General features: G+C 42.7%; 1 protein-coding gene across 2 annotated transcripts; it reads right to left on the reverse strand.

Moving 5' to 3' along the window:
• Window positions 1–1684: 1684 nt before the first annotated feature.
• scarb2a (scavenger receptor class B, member 2a) lies at window positions 1685–19890 on the reverse strand. 2 transcript variants are annotated; one of them, XM_080434064.1, is made up of 13 exons: window positions 19335–19890; window positions 14752–14909; window positions 13952–14099; window positions 13126–13320; window positions 11736–11827; window positions 10867–10986; window positions 10212–10390; window positions 8820–8938; window positions 8394–8467; window positions 8232–8283; window positions 7497–7649; window positions 6620–6664; window positions 1685–6151 (listed from the first exon to the last, which is right to left on the reverse strand). In XM_080434064.1, the coding sequence occupies exons 1-13, from the start codon at window positions 19455–19457 to the stop codon at window positions 6017–6019; spliced, it is 1593 nt and encodes a 530-aa protein (XP_080290190.1). In that variant the 5' UTR covers window positions 19458–19890; the 3' UTR covers window positions 1685–6016. The 2 variants fall into 2 exon arrangements, with proteins under 2 accessions (XP_080290190.1, XP_080290191.1); XM_080434065.1 differs by lacking the exon at window positions 6620–6664.
• Window positions 19891–20867: the final 977 nt, after the last annotated feature.

Consider the following 20867-nt stretch of genomic DNA (forward strand, 5'->3'; position numbering starts at 1 on the left):
AGTTAACTGAGATAAAAAGTACAAACCTATAATAACCTTGGGAAGTAACTACTACAGTACTTCCCTGTTACTGGAAGGAACACTGACTGTTGTCAACCAAACAACATGCGTCACGCCTTGTGAGTTCATGTGAGGGCGGTTAGATTTGCCCCGAGCCAGAGGCCTACATGCCCCGGCCTGCCACAGCCTCTCATTCACCTCAGCCTCAGGCTGCCCCCTCACATTCTGTGGAGTTACATCCCCCCCCCCACAAACTCACACACTGGCGATGAATGGAGCAGAGGAGGCGAAAGGCAGCCAGCAGAAAAGTAGGCCTGGTTGAGACAGGCCTACTTTTCCTGGAAGATCAGACGCTGTCCATTGTTCACTGACCACAGGGTGTCTTTACTGAACTGTTTGCCTGTACTGTCCCTCTTTGACTAATAAAGCTTGATTCATACTTTGTTGAACTTGCACAGCTATTTTGAAAAAAAAGCCGATCGCCAAGCTCACAACGTGTCGTATTGTGACGAGTTGTGAGCTTGTAGATCTGCTATTTTTGAAGGCTAAAAAATTTCTTCTAAAATTGTTACTTATTTATTCTTCATAATGATATGCCCAAAATAGGGATGCCAGGTTAGAAGTGGTCAAAAAGCAGCTGTAGATTGGCCCTAATGAAGAGCTTTGAATGGAAGGCCAAATCAACAGGGAACATTTCCAAAGCACCTTGTTGTGTTCGTGTTTGATGACATGGAGAAGTTACGTGGTTTGCCTTGAGGTAGACGTGTGTTTACATGATCTCTCATGGGAACTTCCTTGAATCAGGTTACAGTAGACTACTCCACGTGACTGGAGGGAAGCACAACAAGATGACATCTGTTGGGAGGTCTGGAGAAACAAGTGTCTAATCTGGGACTCTATCAAATTCCGAGTACATTTGTAGAGCCAACAGGATTTCCACTCTGCACCAAACATCCATTAATAACATTTCCAAGGACAGAATTGTTTATAAACAAGGAATTCTTCTTGTATCTATGCAACTGTAGTGTGCGTTCAGTGGTTTCATATTTATAGCTTCTTATGTTGAATGTAGTTTTTTAAATGTAATTATCACAAATCACATATTTCTTGTGTTAAGGTGCAATGAGTGACTTTTTCTGTTAAAATAAATGTTAAATAGTGCTCTATTGCCATAGCAATCCTTGCTATAGTGTTTGTTCAATAACAGGAAACAAATGTGTGTCGCAAGCTTCTTCCATTTGACGGTGTCAGGTTAGGGTTTCCCCATCTCTCCAGCTCTTTAGTAAACAGAAAATACAATTTCAAGGTCACAATACCAATTTCATCCCATCAAGACAGAGAACTCATACAGGATATAATATAAACAAGTGGAATTGGCAGTGATGAAACAAATAAATGAGCACACAAAATTGGACCTGGAACACAAGCTGATAAATAACCTCTGTGGAGTCCTCTCTCCTGACAGGATGAAATGTGTAAACCAGCTGAAAATGCATTTTGCATTTTCTATTTACTTAAGAGCTGGAGAGATGGGGAGACCACTGTTACTGAACGCTCTATAGCAATGATTATGATCTGAATATAGTAAAGATTAGTTAATAACAAAAACCAAAACATATCACGTAGAGCACCTTTAATGCTAGAATCTCATTAACACATGCAAGTAAATGACAGCAGACATCACTTGAAGAACTTTGCATCTGTTGCAACTTTATTTATTTTTTGCAAATACACTAAAAATGTTTACAAAAAGCACAGTAGAAACATGTGTGCAGAGTAAATTATCAAAACTAAAAATGAAAAATTACTTTGCAATCATTTTGCACCTAACATGACAAAGGGGATTGTCATTTTCAGCAGCAAAAAGAATCTAATATCTCAATAGGAAACGTCTTGTAGTCAGGTGTTGGAAGACGCAGAGGTGTCTTGAACTGCTGCAACACCAAAGAGCGAATGTTGGAAATAGAAGGATGGTACGGTAGTACTAGTGTTCATTCCCTGAAGGAAAGCGTCATTCATCTACATGGGTTAGACTGCATGTGTATTTCCCTTATGCCTATCTAAAGCCTGATTTATACAAATACTTTATACTACTCAAAACAACAGATCTGCAAGCGTTGCAAGCTTGTCGATCAGCTATTTTTGGCGCGCGACACGGCACGCAACAAAGTCCAAATCAGGCGTCTGTTGGCACTGAGGCAATCTCCCAACTCACATCTGAACAGATAATCAGCCTTCCAGTAAAGTCACTCCAGTTTGACAAAAAAACAACAACAGTGCATTAGTTTACACTACATGTTCCCATGGCACACAAAATACACTGTTTTCCCAACCATCCAGAAATCCTCCTACAGACATTTAAGGGGATGTTACAGTTGCTCTGGTAGTTACAATGTGATATACTGTACTGGTCCATCTTTAAACTTTTCTTCATTTCGAAAAATGAGAAGAAAAAAAAAATTATAATAACTGAAATGTGCTTTGACCCCTGTTGAACATTACAAAACTTCTAAACTGCACTAAAAGAGAAATGAAACTGGACCACAAATAAACTAACAAACATACAAATAGAGGAAAAACTGAAAATATACTTAAATATTGTGTGGCTGATTACAAAACATCCACAATTCCATATTTTACATAAGTTTGTATTGCTTTATCAATACATAATACTGAGATTTTTTGCTCACAAAGAGAGCCACATTTTTAATAATTTTTCCATCTTCTCGGACCATGCGGAAAAAAAAACAGAAACAATATCCATCAATTGAGTTTCTGATATCACAACCAAATTTGTAAAACCTTTTTTTGCCTCGTTGGAAAAAAAGCACACACGCACAGCACAGCACACGCATACATACACGCACACAACACTGTTGCAAATACTGCACTTGGGTCGTGGCACGATTAATAAGGTAGGCGGCGGTGGTTGGTGGCATGGCCATTTTTTCGGCAAGAAGAGTAAACATGGTTGCCGGGACAGATCTATGCAGGTTATCTTTGGTCAAACATGGGACGATCCAATGGACTAGATGGATTGTACTCAAAGGTCAGTGTATAGTGAGTCAGACAGAGGTGTGTGCCACTGTTTAAACAGACACTGTACAAGCACACACATGCACCAAAAAGAAGGGCTCCCAGGATTAAGGTCTTTCAGATTCAAGTCAATACCGGCGGTTAACGTATACTGTGATTATGCAAGTACAGTAGAGGTTGCACAAGGCTGCGATTGCTTGGATATTGGTGGGATAAAAAGGCCTACTCGTATCGCAATCACTACCGCAGATTTAAACTGGATATACCTAGAATCCCTTGCCTGATAGACTACTGGCACAAATCCTGAATGGCGACAAAAAAAAAGCTTTTATTGGCTCTCCTTCATTTGTTTTCGGACTACACAGTATACGCTTAGTGTTAATTAAACTCTTACGAGTATACAAAAGGAACCAATTTGGTTCCATTTGTATACTCCCGAGTGCTTTTACTGTGTAGACCATCCATCACACTGTCCAGTTAACTAATCCTATCATAACCCAGAAGAACAAATACAACGGTCAGATTATCAACTGCTGACAAATGTGTGGTTATAAGCGTGATAACTTTGTATTATGAAATGTTTACTAGCTACAGTTAACCGCTAATACCAATAAATGGCAGCAAGCTTTGGGCTTTGTATCCTGTGCTCAGATATTCACAGGTGCACACAGGTCGAGCACCACAGGAACACTGGGCTTCTGTGGCACCACCTCACACCGAATATTAGCACATTATGGTAAATATCCATAGACAAATACAAGTCCATGTGTTATGGCAAACATTAGCAGCAATAACAAATACAAACAAAACAAAAACAGAATTCAAAGGAACAAGACACTCCATGTTCTGGAACTCAAGTAACAAGATTCATGAGCGCCCAATTTGTTGTCCCTCTTTTACACCTCTGACCACAGTCAAATTCTAGACTGGGCCGAACCGCTGAAATATACATAAGGACCATTTGCATTGAAATGAACTAGGAATTCAAGAAAATGAACTGGGCACATTTTCAGGGGAAAGTGCAGGGGGTGACGGTTCCCCATGTTGACAGTAATATGGCCTTAAATTAATTTCCATGGGCAACTGCCAAAGGCTTTTCGTCACATGACACCGCTAGTGTGACCCGACAGCAGAATGAAAACGCTCCGTCCAACGCAAGACAAAAATGGGATTCAAGTGCTGCATTTGACAGGAGGCCTACAACTCCTATGCAAACAAGGTGACTATGTTGGCGTTGCATGCACAGCAGTTAAGTGGTATACAGGCCGCCCCACCCCCACCCCTTAATACAAAGTTTCTAATGAATAATCCACTTTCAAAATTCACAGCACCTGCCGGTGTATTTGAAAGGATAAACTGTCTTCATAGGAGGAGAAAAAAGACCTGGTAGTCTACTTGGGACTGGTTCTAGCAGTCCAAATTGTGCTTTCTCTTGAAGTGTAGACACACGCCAGTGGTGGACACCAGGTTCTAGTGCAGTGGCTCTCAGTTGTTTTTAATTTGAAGGATCCCCATAACTCTTGAGAGTGTATAGATGGTTCCATTTGTATACTCTCAAGAGTTACAGACCTGGGTCATTTGGAACCTCCTCAAGGAACCCTGAGGGTCTCTGGACCCCACTTTGAGAACCATTGTTTAGTGTCGTCAGCACACTAGGCGGACTACTTGCTGGATTTTGGTCAGGAGGTAGCCCAACATTTCCCCTTCACATAATGTACAACAGTGACAAAACGGTTCCAGCGTCTTTTTTTTTTTTTTTACCACATGAACAAAGAGGACACACTGAAATGCTGTAAGGCAGAAATAAGGTTCAAGTCTCCCTTGTAAGTTTTGCGGGTGTGTGTGTGTGTGTGGACGCTACCTAGAGCTATGGCGACATTTCTACAGCTAGCTAGCTAATACCGTAACTGGTGTTTTTGAAATGTTAAGACTTCAAATATATCTTTTAACTAGTACTCTGGAAAAGGGAGGGAACAAAAAACACAAAGACTGTGTGTGGAGGGTCAACATCACTAGTAGTTCAGGTGTCATAATAAACTGTGCCTGCATCAAGAAAGATAATTGCCCCATGTCCATGAAAACAGGACACTGCAGTGTTAAGATAAGCACGCTCTCGCGTTCATTAACTCTGATATTGGGATACCAAGTGGCAAGTCTGTGCACCAATTTTATCTTTAGAAAAAAAGGCAAAAATGCTATAAATAGTTTGGCTCAGTCTATTTTCTCTTTTTTTTCTTCTGTTTTTCGTATAAAAGGATATGGTAAGTACACTGTTTGTTAGCAAAACCATTTTCTTTTCTTTTTTACACTCTGAGCCGGTCAAGCTCAGCCTCGAGGGGAACAGAAATACTTGTCACACAGGTTCAGCTTTAAGGAGCATGGGCTTTGTATCTGTTGGCTTAGTTCAGAGGGCGACCCGGCACGTCGACAGGTAAACGCTAACCGTCAACCCTCTTTGAGCCCTATTGGTTGGCTGGGCGTCCGCCCCGAGGAACGCATGCCTCTACGAGCGGCCACCACAACCTAATGCTACCTATTCCCCTCAGAGGAGCAGAAGAGTTACCCAGAAAGGCTTGTCCTGGCCACACCCGCCCGGAGTCCCATCATCACCCTCCCCACCGGCGCTGGGCCGACCAGGACGGAGACAAAGGAAGAGATAGAGTGTGTTTGTGTGTGTTGGGGGGGGGGGGGGGTTGGTTGTGTCGTTGCAGTACGGCAGGCAGTAAGGGCCATGCTCAGCAGGTAGTATAGAGAATGACAGTCATCAGGGGGCTCAATGAGAGGAGCAATGTCTCCAGTGACATTTACTGGGGCTTGTGTCCCATCCCGTCCCACCCCCACCCAGCCGAAGCAGGGAAAAAAAAAAAAAAAAAAAAGTATCTAGGTGTCCGTGTGCATCCCCCACCCATGGTGTTGTTGAAGCCCCCCTGGTCTCCCCTCAACCCCCTTCCTGAGTTCCAGCCTGCGGGCCCAGCTTCCATCAACACTTCTGAGCCTCCACTGGAGACATGGCTATGTAGGAGCCGTTTCGCATGGGCTGACTGCTGTGGGTGGTCTCCGTTGCCTCCTCTGGCTTGTCGCTGACCTGCGTGTACGCTGTGTCGTCCTTCGCCGTCTGAGATGGACGGAGGGGAGACAGATGTTAGCGCATAACCTACCAACAGCAACGCATCCTCTTACGCCCGATTTATGCTTCATCGTACGATGCGAGTCACGCACTGGAAAATAGCTGATCTTTTTAAAAGCGAGTGACTCCGTCGTAGGAAGAATGATAAAATCTGGCTTTTCACTAAACACCACAGCAAATGGGAAACACAGTAATAAACATCTAGGTGATAAACATCTTTCCACTATGAATGCGATGTTGAAAATTAACCATGTCGGTGTAAATATACAGGACACCACCACAATATTTAATATTAGCATCCAAACTTAAAACAGACAGACCAAAACATCACTATGAGGTGAGGGTACAAAAGAAACATATCCCATAAAAAAAGATAATTAAATTATAATCAATGTCAAGCAAAGGTGGATAACAAATTAAAAGAGAACAGCAAACAAGGCAAAAATGAAGACTTACAGTAAAAGAAAAAGCTTCAGTAAAATCAATACGATTTACTTCATTCTAAAACAGAAAAGGAAAAAAAAGGAGGGTTACAGAAAATTAAAATCAGTGCATGGTTACTACAGTATAACACTTCCTCACATAGTGAAACTGAGCTTTAGGTTAACATTCTCTCACTGCTGAACTGCAATGAAAAACGATTGTTCTAGCCATTGTGCAAGTTATGCTGGCCTATATATATGTTACAGGTTCTATTTAGACAGTTAATGACCTGGAGTATTCTAATCTATTGGCAGGGAATTCACCGGGGGTCAGATCGACTAACCCCAAGGCAAACACAGATAAAGTGCAAAAGGCACGCTGTACATTCTGGGGGGAGTACTAGAGGACAATGCACTTTGTGTGGGGAAGCATGCTCGTCTAAGTTTATACGCTGACTGTAGGAAGAAGCAAGCCGTTCCTGGAGACAGGGATTGCACTGACAGGTTAGAAAATATTTCAGAGGCAACTAATATCATTTGATCCAGAGAAAAAAATTAAATAAAAAGCAACATGCTGTCATGCATCGTGTTAGCTAACATGCAAGTAGCCTGAGGTTATTTACGCCCTTCACCCATGCAAGAACCCAGTCAGACCCTCCAAATAAAACACTGACTAGAGCATTCACTGTGACGAAAAGCTCCAACGTATACTGAGCAGTGTATCAGCAATGTAGAACCAGCAACACTGGGATCTATTGTGGGGCTGACACACACATTATACTGGGGAGAGGGGTGGGTGGGTTCTCAAGCATTCAGTGTCCCAAGATAACAGTGCAGATTCATTCTAGGCGTTTGGGGGGGGGGGGTGGGGGGCTCCTAATGGGGCCGGCTGAGTAAGGGGGGGGTCTTACCTTCTTCTGTCTGTTCCGGCAGACCAGGATGACAAGGACCAGGAGCAGGATGACACCCATCCCCACGATGAGCAGGGGGAAGTTGGACACCAGTGTGACGATTAACAGCATGGTCTTCATCTGGGATGCTGACTCATCGTCGATGGTGGCCGTCTAGGGCGAGAGGAGGAGACTCGGTTATCGATCTGCTTGTTCACTTAAGGCTAATTTATACCTAGTCGAACAACAACAAAATTACGTAGTGTACTCTCCACTGCAAAAATAAAATAAAATCAACACTTCTTTCAGTTTAAGATGCAGTATGTCATTTTTGTCATACGACAAAGCATTGACCACATTAACCCTGGCGTTCCTATTTTGGGTGTCACAGGCCTAAGCTTAATTTATACATGTCATATATCCGTGTTGGACACCAAAATTTACAAATCTACAAGTTCACAACACCTCGCGATGCGACGTGTTGTGAGCTTGTTGATCGTCTATTTTCGATATAAAACATCAGGTAGTGTCAGATACAAATCAAATATGGTTACGAGGAAAAACTGACATTAACTAACAAGTTTGACATTTGTGCTTCGATTCATTTCAGTTTAAAAAGAGCACAGGTGCAAATACACAGCTTTCAAGTAACGTAGCCATATTCATTCAATAATTCCTATTCTAAAACATTCATCCCAAACTGAAAATACATGCTATGTGTCATCTGCTACATCTATGCAGCCCTAATGTGCCTACCTCATTGACGAACATGATGGGGAAAATGGTCTCGTTGATTAACTTTGTTTTGCTGTTGGGGCAGAGGGAGAGAAAAGTCAGCAAGCATTGCAAGAGGCTCAACGTGAGGCCGCGACGGGAAGCATGTGCAGCGACAGTGATGTGGGTCAGAGTTGAACTTACGGGAAGCCTGGCACTCGTTTCAGGATGATGTTGAGCTGGGCTCTCTTACAGGCACGGATGGGAACCCCCGTGGTCTGGAGATACACACAAAGAGCATGCATTCAAAGTCTTTCCACTTTTAACTACTTAAATGGCCAATCTGCAAACTCACTGTAGATTAGCTATTTTCAATATTGGACGTACCACGTGGTTAACCATGTCAAGTACACAAAAACAAGTGGATGTAGCAATAATCCTGAAATGAAAACATTAGCCTGAGTCATCAAGGACATAGCCTTGTTCACGATAGTGATTTATTGTCACTTAGATAAGTCACAGCCGTAAACAAACAGAGTCGTATTCCATGCTATCGTATAGACCTAATCATCTGGGGGTCATAAATACTTGCGATGGAATACAAAGTATGAATCAGCCCTTAGTTCATACCGGTTGAAGGTCCAGGTATGTCTCGTGCTCCTCCTTGTTGGGGGTCATCCCTTCAACGGCGTTGATGTATTTGGGGTCGGCTTGATAGAAGTGGGGGAAGGACACCACGATAGGAGCGCCTGGTAGAAACAAGATGACATGCATCAACCAGTGAACAATCACAAGTAAATCTTGTTTTGATATAAACAAAAGGCAGACAAGAATAAGAGATCAAAGACAACGCAAGATAACAAAATTATCTGCTTCATTATATAGTGGATCACGTAAACAATTCTACCCGATATAAGTCAACTGATAGCTAGAGAATGTCAGGGTGAAGCTACAGTGCTAGACACAGGAGGTAGAGGAAGTGGTGAATAGGCATTCTGATAAGCACGGCTGCCCCAAGGGTGTTTCTGTAGGGTAGGCTAATGACAGCCTCATTCACTTAAGGTCAGGATGAGCTGGAAGAGCCTCAACTTACATTAAAGGGAAACGTTGCCGATTTTCAGCCTACGTCCCATTGTTCTGATGCGAGATCAATAATATACTGTGGCAAAAAAAATAAACCTAAGTCTTGTGCAAAATGTTGATCGCAATGTTCACTCATCGGGCGTACATTTTGTACGCCCAATGAGCATACATTCGTACCATCGGATTGTGATATTGTTAGCTACTGGCTGAGGAATTAAAAGTGGTCTTTTGTGTAATGTTTTATTCCTGGAAATTAGGCACTCAGCACGTAATAAGCATGTGAACAGGCTGCCATCTTTCAAGTGTTCAATATTATTTTCAAAAGGTACACACACACCCACGCAATTTATTTCTTTACAAGCCTTAGAACGTGAAGCAGAGATTCCCAACACTCATACTCGCACTCATTTCCTGCAATAAAACCCTTCAATGGCTCTCATCTATAGTTAATTATTGAACCGTGTATTGAGCAAAAACAAAATCGGGCGAGTTCAAACAGTGGCAACTTGTGATACAATGCTGGGATTGTGAGCGCCTAAAACTGAATAATGAATGGATGCAGTGGACCATTAGGGGGAAGGAATAATCTAGGTTATGGGGTAAGTTAGTACAGTGGTTCTCAAAAATGTTCATGTCAACCATCTACAAATTGATGTAATTGGTCAAAGACCCTCATTTGAAAACTGTTGTGACAGGGATCCCCATAAGCGAAGATTAGTGTAATTATTTTTTTAATCACAATTATCCAAGATTTTTCAAAAATAGCAGATCTACAATCTCATATCGGCAAGTATAAAATAGGGTTAAAGTTGGTTAAATAGATTTTGATGCTATGTTAACTTAATTTAGCTGGGGACCCCCCGGAACCCCCTCAAGGACAGCACTTTGAGAACCACTGAGTTAGCCTACGGGTCAACGCGGCAGGGTTTCCCCAACTACCTTCTCGGCAAACGCTGACTTTGAGCACGCCGGTACCCAGGCAGTCACCGGCTGGCACACAGAAGCCCTCGTTGGCGGGGTTGTCTATGGGGCTCTGCAGCACGTCTGCCGGGGGAGCAAAGCGATACGCCTGGATGCCTTTCACCTCCACGTCTTTCACATAGCCCAGATGGATGGACCTGAGGAGGAACAGGGAGGATGCATCAGTGGCTACGTTAGGGAACAAATGTAATATACGTCAAATTGTTTTAAGAGTCTTTTAAGCGGGTTATTCTATCTATTAATTAAAGGACAAAAACTGCTGCATTCCTCCATCCAAGCAGGTTCTCATGTCCCTATAATTTCAGGGAACATTTTGAGAGATGAATACTTCTTTAGGTAGACACGCCTCGTGTCGTGCGGACTGAGACTTCTGAAAGATTGCCTTCCTCCAAAACCTCCCATGCATGGGATTCCCATTAGACCTGTGAGATATGCTACAAGCTGACCTCAACCGAGCCCCATAATGCCTGGGACTGTGTCATCGTTTCCAAGCTTCCTTCCTTGTTCCCCGACACTCAGGGAAACACATAAACGCCCGGCCCTTCCTGGCTGCTTTGAATGTAAACAAATGTGCATGTGCACGGTTAAAGAGATAAGAAGCCCACGTGCGCACCTGCACAGGTCAGCGGCGAAGATGTACAGCAGCTCGTTCCTGGAAATCAGCGGGTGGAAGACGGCGCCGTCAGTGCCGTTTATCATGTTGCTCTGATTTGAAGACCACCACGTCATCTCCCTGTTGATGGGTGTAAAACAAGCGATATCAAGGCGTTGGTGTGACAGTGTTGTTTATGCTTGATAAGTGACTTGATTTACACCTCGTTCTGCGTGATGTCGTGCACCGAAAATGTACAAGCTCGCAACGCGTCGCAGAGCTTGTAGTTCGTCTGTTTTCGGTGCGTGACACCGACGCACAACAAAGAATAAATCAGGCTGAACTATTCCCACTGTTAACCCATTAAGACCTGAAGCCGCTTCTAAACATTTTCTAAATCCTAACAGTTTTTCGGAAAAAAATGTAAAAAAATAATTTTCACGATTTTTCAAAAATAGCAGATCTACAAGCTCGTAGCGCGGCACTCGGTGCCGCGCTATGAGCTTGTATATCTGCTATTTTTGAATAGCCTAAAGAAATCTAAAAGTGGCACAGATGCGTTCCAGGTATTAATGGGTTAAGTGCATTTACCGGTAATATTCATGCGCTCATTTTGAAATCCTGTTCTACCGGAAAAATAAGTCACACAACCACACACACAAAAGTCATGTCTGCCTTGGACTTTGACTTGTAATATAGGAGTCGGGCAAATAAGGAAATGCTAACGTCATTGTCCTGAAAGCAATTTGTCAGTGAGAAAAATGTTACCCGGCCGACAAAATGCGGGGGGGGTCGAAACCAAAGACAAATTTCTAGCCCTAAGACAAAGTTTCAAAACTGAAAAAAAATTAAACGATGAAACACAAAAGCAGGGAGACATGGCTCTCTACCTCAGGCCGTTCCATGTGTCAATCTTTCCATAATCCATGTAGTTCTGCTCCCCAGTGTAGAAGACAAACTCTCCTTCGTGAGTTCCGTTTTTCTATGGAAAGGAGACAGAGACACGAGATTCAGTGAGACTGCTGTAGCATTGACCCCTTTGAGACACGAGATTCAGTGTAACTTCTGTAGCATTGACCCCTAAACCAAGCAAATGATCAGGAAATGGTGGTGAGCTACTGTAGCTGATCAGTCCGTTTCGGTCTATTGACGGTGCAGGGTGAGGGTAATGTGATAGTCTAGTCATTTTGTCACAGGTTTACACAACAGGAAGAAACTATTTTCCATCAGCAAATGACCAATCTCACTTCTCTTAAGCAATGCTAACACATGAATGCTTCCTTTTTTCATATGTTGTTTTAGGCGTCGCATGATTAGTCTGACATAGCTGACATAGGCCTGTCATAAACTATTACACAATTGCCTGATCACAATTATTTGAGATAGTCGCAATTAATTTTGCATAATCGTCATTAATTTAGCATAATCGTCATTATCATTTCCATGTTGAAAAATGTTGACACATTTTCAGAAAGTAGCAGAAGTAGAAGATCTAGAAGCTCATTGTGAGCTTGTAGATGGGCTATGTTTATTTTGAAAGTTATTAAATGTGTCAGCCATTTCTCTGTATATTCAAGTTATTGGTCACATCTGCCCTGCGCAACTTTCGTTTACGAAGCCTAAAAGCAAAACAGAAATGTAATCTTTATTTATATGTTCCAATGTGTAATTCCAAAAACACAATTAAAATCGTTAATCGAAATGATTTCTGAGACAATTAATCGTCAAGTAAAATGTCATGATCGTGACAGCCGAGCCCTAGCCAGAAGATAGAACATCTCTGCCTACCTGGGGAAATTTACATTCAATATAGGGCTAGAACAGCGGCAAGAAAGGCAGCTTACAAACATGAGATGTTCCAATATGAAGGACCACTCTAAGTCTTTGCATTGGGTCTATGGTGTAGTTATTTTCTTTAATACTCAAATTGTTTCCATCCAGTTTTAGGCCATACATTGAATTTAGATTTCCGCAGACGTTTTCAGGAGGCGGAGATCCTAAATCATCTGGCTATGCAAGGCTATCCCATGACTAACAGCATGAACTTGACCTGACTATAGCCTTTGTTCCCTGAGGCACAAAATAACTAACAAGAGTATATGTATCTGTTTCTCTTCTCTATAGAGATTTTCAGGAAAGCTCAAGGGTCCACGATGGTTCACAATTAAAATCTTAGAGAATTAATTGAACTCCTTAGTTAACTCTCAGGAATTAAATGAACACTCCCGGATTTTACATTGCACTACCATGGAATTTCCCTAAATAAATACTGGTCCTCACCTTCCACATCAGGCCGAAAGTGTCATCCACTTCGGGCTTCATGTTGTGGATTTTAGACAGCAAGGGGTCCTTGAAGCCCCACAGCACCTCGTGGACGGTCTTCGTCATGAAGATCTCAATGCCCAGGCTGTTCATCCACATGGACACAAAGGTACGGAGCATGAAGGAGTACTGATTCAGCTCACTCATCACAGCCTGGGAGCAAGAAGGGGAGAAGAGACAGAAGGAAAAGGGAGAGTAACACAGGAAAAGATCGTTAGGTGGAATGCCTTTATGTAATGGTGATTAATGGACCTTAATTTATCCTGAGGAAAATTCAGGTGACATAGCAGCACTGCAGCAGGCATTAAACACAGATACAGGTGAGAGTAGAGATACACAAGAGTAGTAGCCCAGAATCTTTCAAAGTGGAGATCACGGGGGTAATTGCAAAGATCACATTTTTGAGCATGTTATTGTCAAACATTCTCAAAAACAATGAAAATACATCTACAAGCTCACAACGTGTCACAATGCGACGTGTTGTGTGTGAGCTTGTAGATTGGCTATTTATTTTAAGCCATTTCATAATGGGGGGCTGCAGCACGAGGCCATGGCCATTTGGTGGTCCTTGGCATGGAACATTTTGCTCTCACCTCAGAGTTATCAGAATGTCATAATAAAAACCTTGAGATGATGGTTTATTGCGTTCTATGATACCAACTGTCTGAGTGTCCAAGAAAGGTCGCTGACGTTAGCGGAACACACTTGTCCATCACATGACTCACAGGCCTGTGACTGACTTCTGTTTAAGTGACACAACACAATGTAGAAACAAACGTCTTACCACAAAGGGAATGTTGACCGTCCTGAGGATGTCAACCTCGGGGTCGCCACATGACTTCTCTCGGACAAAGACAAAGCTTTTGGGGTTCAGGGCGAAGAGCTTCGTGCCGTTCTCCAGCCATGTCACGTTCTCCCTCGGCCTGTATTCCCTGGGGTGGAAAAGGTGCGGGAGGGATTTGGGGGGAGGTCAGGTTAGATGAGTATGTACAGATGTCTTTTTGTTTTCATTTCACACACACAAAACAGCCCACAGTGATCCAAGATGAGCAACATGTACAAAAATCAGCTTTGGCCTCAGCTGTGGCTGCAAAAGTCAGCCGCCACAACACAGCTGTGTCTCTCTGTTAGGGTTGGGCAATTAACCGAAAACATATCGAAACAACCGACTTGCTCAAGTAAGTCGTACTGTCTCTTGCTCAAGTAGGTTAATCTAGATGTTTTTCATATATATATATATATATATATATATATATATATATATATATATATATATATATATATATATATATATATATATATATATATATATATATATATTTTGGTATTTGATATATATCAACGATTCGACAAAAATACATTTGATTTTAGGATTATTTATAATTGACTACATCGAGTAGTCTGATTTACCACTTAACCCCTATATTATACTCTGCTGTACAATGGTACCATACAAAAATAGCGGTCTGCAAGCTCACAATGCGTCAAGATGCGTTGTGAGCTTGTAGATCTGCTATTTTCACTATTATCATTTCTAGTCTCTGTATGGGGGACGTGAGCGCAGCGCAGCTAAGCACACTGTACCTGTAAGTGTAGGGCCCGATCTGCTTGACTCTTGCCTTCCCACCAGCTAAGAACACCTCTGGATTGGTCACGTTGAAGAAGTAATACTCCATGTAAACTGGAGGGGGTGGGTTCTTCCAGCCCTCAAACACTAGGCTCTTCTCCGTCAGAGTGATTTCCTGTGAAAACAGATCGATCACAAAAGCAAAGATATGTTCAGAGAAACGCAATGCGATGAGATGACGGCATCCCATAACTGTCCAGACATTCTTGAGGGGAAAGGATGCTTAAGCTGTTTTGTACTTGGTTTTACTAAGGTGTTAAACCTGTAAAAATAGAAGATCTACAAGCTCATTATGCATCGCTGTGCGATGCTTTGTGAGCTTGCAGATATGCCATTTAAAAAATAAAACGTAGTCAGTTTGTGCCAAGCAAGCAGATGTTGGGCAATTACTGCACCGGGGTGTTGCCAGGCCAGCACCCTGACACCCCAGGGTGTAGGGGCGGGGGCGGTGAAGGGGTGTTGGGTAGCAGAAAGCCTGAGCAAAAACTGCATTCGAAGAATTTGACCTCAGCAAGGCAGAGAGAATCTTATACATCGGCTCCTGTAAGCCAATCGGGGCCCCCCCACCCCCACCACACACACACACACACACAATGGATCAGTGTTTGATGCTGTAAAAAGCAAAAAACACAGCACTTGCATCAGTACAGCATTAGTCATCACAATACAGGAGGGATCACAGATGAGTTTTGAGATATCGACAGACCAGCCTACCCTCCACAAAAGCGCAGCAAATTTTCTTTTAAGCGAAACCTCAGCTGTGGAACAAGTGTGGAGACCATTAGCAAAAAATTAAGCTACCTAAGCTTCAAATGTTTAACATTAGTCTGTTAGGGGGGTTTCGTGTCTGAACAGCAACCTTTAACCACACAGTTCAACTGCCACAGAAAGATGCTCTGACAACATTCACTTTGAATGAAGCAAGACATGGGTGTCATAATACTGAACTTTGATTTTTTGGCATTTAGAAGTAGAACTACCACAGGGCCTACAGTAACAGACTACAGTATAGTATGTGGAGTTAAACTTTTTGGCTGTTAAAACATGATGACACAGGACTAACTGCCTCTCGGAAAATAACCACACTCACAACAAACCTTCCCATTCAAGAAGGTATTTTTGGAGTGAGAAATGACCCACTTCCCCTCATGTCTTTTTCATGGCTAGATTTTGGAGAGACTTATGTCCCCCGGATAAAACGAGGTGCACTTGATAAAAAGGCCATTCTTTCTCATTTGAAGTCCCAGGGGACTCGCTGAGAAGAGGAGGATGCAGGTTAAGGTGTGGCGCACAAGAACGCCAAACCAATGTTTCCTGTTTGCTTTAGGACATCCAGGTTTCATCCTCTCATTTTGCCACTTCACAAAACCCCATGGATACTGTAGACCACCTGAGGGGAGGAACCAGATATACTGTAATACAGTAATCTCCTCCAATTCATCATGGAGGAAAACAAAAGGCAAGATCACGCAAGGTACCGAGGTTGCAGAAGCTCTACGCCCTGCTGTGTTCATACAGACAACGGACTAGAGCCATGTTCAGTAGTTCGACGCGCACCACGATGTGTTAAACATGCCCTTCAAACTTCATGAAATGCTAAAGAATATATATGTTTACGTTATCTTGTCCAGAAAACTATCACAGCAAAATGACTTTGGCGTATATGAATAACTGGAATAGCACAGTGTAATACACAAAGGATTAAGCCTGATTTGTACTTAGTTGCGCGCTGGTGTTGTGCACCAAAAATAGCAGATCTACAAGCCCACAACACGTGGCAACGCGTAGCGAACTTGAAGATCGGCTATTTTCGGTGTGCGACATGCACAGCCAAGTATAACTCGGGCTTTATGTTTGCAACTAGAATGAGGTGGCAGAAGACATTAGGCCTATATCAAGTCCACCCTATGACTGTGAAGTACAAAACAGAGTGACAAATATGCATGAGAGTTCAATATTGCATATAGAAGGAACCTCTACAGGTCAGGAGTCATAATCATTACGCAGCATACCTATATGGGAAGTGAAACCATATAATGCAACCGCAGGACAACCCAACTCGAGCATGTGACTGTCATTCACAGTCAGTGGACTTAAAAAGCACTTTTATAGGCTGATTATTACATCCAAGATTCAACTAGCGTAAGTCATTTAACTTGCGCAATTCTGTCTTTTAAAATAAACTGTGACCTGTGTGCCCTTTTGAAACAAGCGTCTCGTCACGGCTGGAGCTGAAGCTTTTGATAACGCCCAAAACCTGCACACAGATCAGATAAATTTCTACTAACTGACCTTGGAGTGAGAAAGGTCTTTTAAAACGGCCTTCATGATGAATCGTCAACGTCATACAGAGAGCATTTATCTCCTAGAAGAATGTTTAAAAACTTGGTCTGTGATGACTACAGACATGTGAGTGAGAGAGTGAAGTTCACCAATCTACAAAAACTGTTTGTGTCCGTGAGTAGGTGTGTTATGTTAAGTTTTCCACAACCAGCTTTTTATCAGACACTGCAGTTCTGCGCCGGAAACAGATAGAAAAAGTGTGTGTGACCCAATTTTTATTTTAGTGCCTTGTTTTAAAAATACATTTAAAACACTAAGTTTAAAAACACATTCATCCTATTCCTTCAAAAGATTGGGCTGTTCATGTGTGAAAACCAGCATGCTGTTTGTTTCTGGTCAATGCGCAAAATGTTTCTCAGTCCATCATCATCATCATCATCTTGAGCGGTGTGTTCTCTCCAAAATGTGGTCTTAGGGTAGGGAGGGGCACAGAGGCATGTGTGTTATCACTGTGAGTTGAGGGTTTGTCAACAACAAGGCTTTGAGGCACAAAAAAATCCTGCCTCCAGGGCCAAGAAGTCCGTCAAATTCCTACGTGTTTCTTACACACCCACTCACCAGATGTGTAAGTCCTTTTAAGTTGTCATTTACAACTAGGCTACAGTACATTATTGTGGTTGGTCGCATCAACAACAGAGTCAGGAGTGTTTTTTGGGGGGGTCAGCTTAACATGTCCTTGAATTAGACCTCCTAATTAAACAGGAAGAGTGAGGAGACAAGAAAAAGAGGATTAACTCCCCAGCCAATTTCTCAGTCATGTCAAACTATCTATCCCCTCTTTTGCTTAACTCTCCGGTTTCCTCGCTCGGGATGCTGTCATAACTCAGAATGACAATAATGTGCCCTCACAACTAAATTTAAAGTCAGGAGAGAGAAACCCTGTGTCAGCGAAGGCAGCTGTTTGGGGGGGGGGGGGGGGGGGGTCGTCCACTACTGGGTTTAGAGTGTACATGTCAAACATTCCTGCTCAAATTGTTTCACACACTTTTTCTTTTTAAGTGGGACAACTGAAGTGATGCAGAATTTTACACAGTGGCACCATTTGTAAAATCTTCAGTCGTTTATAGCTCCTGACCGTGTTTGTAACTTGAGCGTGTACAAATGGGACCAAATGGACCCGTAACGGGTCCATTTTGGTCCCATTTCTACACGCTCAAGAGTTACCAACGACTGAGGATTTTACTATTGGTGACTATATGCCAACTATTTAAAACAAAGTGTGTAATGCCAACAACTGCTACTAGAAGGGGGACACCCTGCCTAGCTAATCACTCCCTTAAATCCTCAGTTGTTTGTAACTCTTGAGCGTGTACAAATGGGACCATTTGGCCCCATTTCTACACGCTCATGAGATAGTCACTGTTGGTGACTAATGCCAACAATTTAAAACAAAGTGTGTAATGTCAACAATTACTACTAGAAGAGGGGACTCCCTGTTAGTCACTCCCTTCCCCCACCCCTTACTCAGACAGACCCCCCCCCCACTACTACTACCACTAATGAAAGTGCCAGTCTCCACTGAGTCCAGGCAGGAATGTTCACTCAAGTCATCACAACATCACAATGCTGTTATTCTGATGATGCTACTGTGATTTCTAACTGTCACCACGTCTGACATCAAGTTGTCAAGAGGGTTGTACCACTGACTCTGAGAGGGAGCCAGAGTGGAAACAGTGTAGTTATTTCCTGTGCAAAACGTCATTTTTTAAATACTCGATTGATGTGACGCGTTGTCAGCTTGAACTTGGAGGTATATCTGATCAGTTCGGCAAACGACACAGTCCGTGCTGAGCAAGGGATACAGGGGGCTTTTAAGTTAGCTCTGGGACGGTGGTCCATGGATATAGAAACGGTTTTCGACATAATAAAGCTGCTTGTGGGGTCTATAGTAGTGGAATGCATTAAAAAAAATCATGGTCGACCTTGAAGCCATATATAGGCTATTGCATACATTGTATGTGTAACTTAACACACGAAATGACCTTGTATCGAATAGAAACCGCGCGTGATTGGCACTGCAGAGGCAGCATTTACAGCTTATTGGTGGCAGGTGGAACGTGTTCAGTCTAGTCACTTTAAAAATAACGACCCTTGCTCCTCTCACACTAAACAAACACATCCCGATCGAAACACAACGGTAGGGCAATAAATCACGCATTTGCACACGTAGCATTACAGACTAATATATCGAACTCACCTTTTTTAAGCGGCTGTTTATCATGGTCTGGAAGACCTGGGCGACCACCAGGGCGATCCCCACGATCAGGAGGTGAGCGCACACGATCCCCGTGGCGTAAATGGCACACGATCTCCGAGTCATCTTTAAAAAACCTAAAATACTATCAACTTTCAAGTTGGATATAAATTGGATCCCACTTCTGACACCAATCAAATTGCCAAAAATGGCTACAAAAAAACCCCCCAATAATACTGTTTTAGACTTCGATCCTTTCGGAGGGAGGTGCCGGGTGGTGGTGGTTCCTTAATGCTAGTTGTTCTTCAACGGTCGCTGCTGTCAGTAGATTCGTGTCAGTCTTTGTCGTTCAGAAAGTCATTTAGCGTTTGAATCTGAACGATCTCCCGAGAAGGAAATGTTGTTGGCACTTGTTTCCAGATATATTAATACTCGCCGGTTTCATTCAAACGTGGGGGTCGATTGGGGGGGGGAAGATAAGATGCGACCACCGTTCGTCCTGTTCAGCAGTAGCGGAGAACCAGCGGCTGTGGGGCGGGTTGATGCAGCGCTCCACTCCCCCTCCTACTAGGAGAATGAGCTCGCTCAGGCAGAAAGCCTCGTTTTTGGTAACTGTGGGAGGGTCCTGGGTGTGTGTCCGTGTTGCCAGGTTTCCTGAGAGAATCAAGCAACCAGGTCTATGACTAACCTACATGAGCCCTTTAAACCTATAAAAATGTGGAATGTTTTTGAAACATTTGAACAACACAAATCTGCCACTGGGGTCCCTGGCACAAAATGTTTATGGAGGGGGGTCCGCGGAAAAATACATGGGGGTCCTTGACATGAAAATGTTTTAAAGAACGACATTAGGACACAAGCCCAAATAAGAAACTACACATTAGAAACAAGCCCCCAAAACAAGCAACTTTACAGAAAAACAAGCCCAAAGTCGCTTATAATAAGCAGACACGGCAACACCGGTGTGTAGAAAGACACAAGCACACCCTCAAACCCTCAGTGGTCATTTTTAAACCCCACCAGAGTGAACTAAATGGAACCAAATGGACCCGTCACCCGTCAAGGTCCATTTGGTTCCATTTAGTTCACTCTGAGGGTGAATTTTTAGTTCAATTAGCACTGGGGATTTGACCGTCCAGCGTCCTTAAGCTGATGTCACCGCTTCAAGGCACAATAATAAAGCCCCACAGATAAAAACAAACAAACAAACACAACCTTATAATGCCCCACAAACACAACCGTATAAGGCCTCACAATTATATTATGTGTACTTTTAAGTGTGCCTATTTGCCCCTATTAGGAAACAAAATCCATGGGTGCCAAATATTTAATACTTTAATACTTAATCAGAATAATCTACTTAATTGTCATTTATTTGCTAGGCTGATGGCATAAATATGTAATATTATGGATAGGCTATTGGCAGTTTTTGAGCTTTCTACTTGCAGACCAGAGAGGGGCTTATGAGTGAATGAATGAATTTGCAACACATGCTTGTAATCACATGGACAGGATATAGGCTACTGTAGTATTTAC

This window comes from Gymnoscopelus braueri (genome assembly GCF_963280865.1).
Source record: "Gymnoscopelus braueri genome assembly, chromosome: 7".
NCBI lineage: Eukaryota > Metazoa > Chordata > Actinopteri > Myctophiformes > Myctophidae > Gymnoscopelus > Gymnoscopelus braueri.

Coding starts and splice junctions, on each gene's coding strand:
- scarb2a (XM_080434064.1), bottom strand. CDS start 19,457: ATGACTCGGAGATCGTGTGCCATTTACGCCACGGGGATCGTGTGCGCT. Junction 10,987..11,735: donor GACACATGGAACGGCCTGAG/GTAGAGAGCCAT, acceptor ACCCATCAACAG/GGAGATGACGTGGTGGTCTT. Junction 8,939..10,211: donor AGTCAGCGTTTGCCGAGAAG/GTAGTTGGGGAA, acceptor TGTTTCTACCAG/GCGCTCCTATCGTGGTGTCC.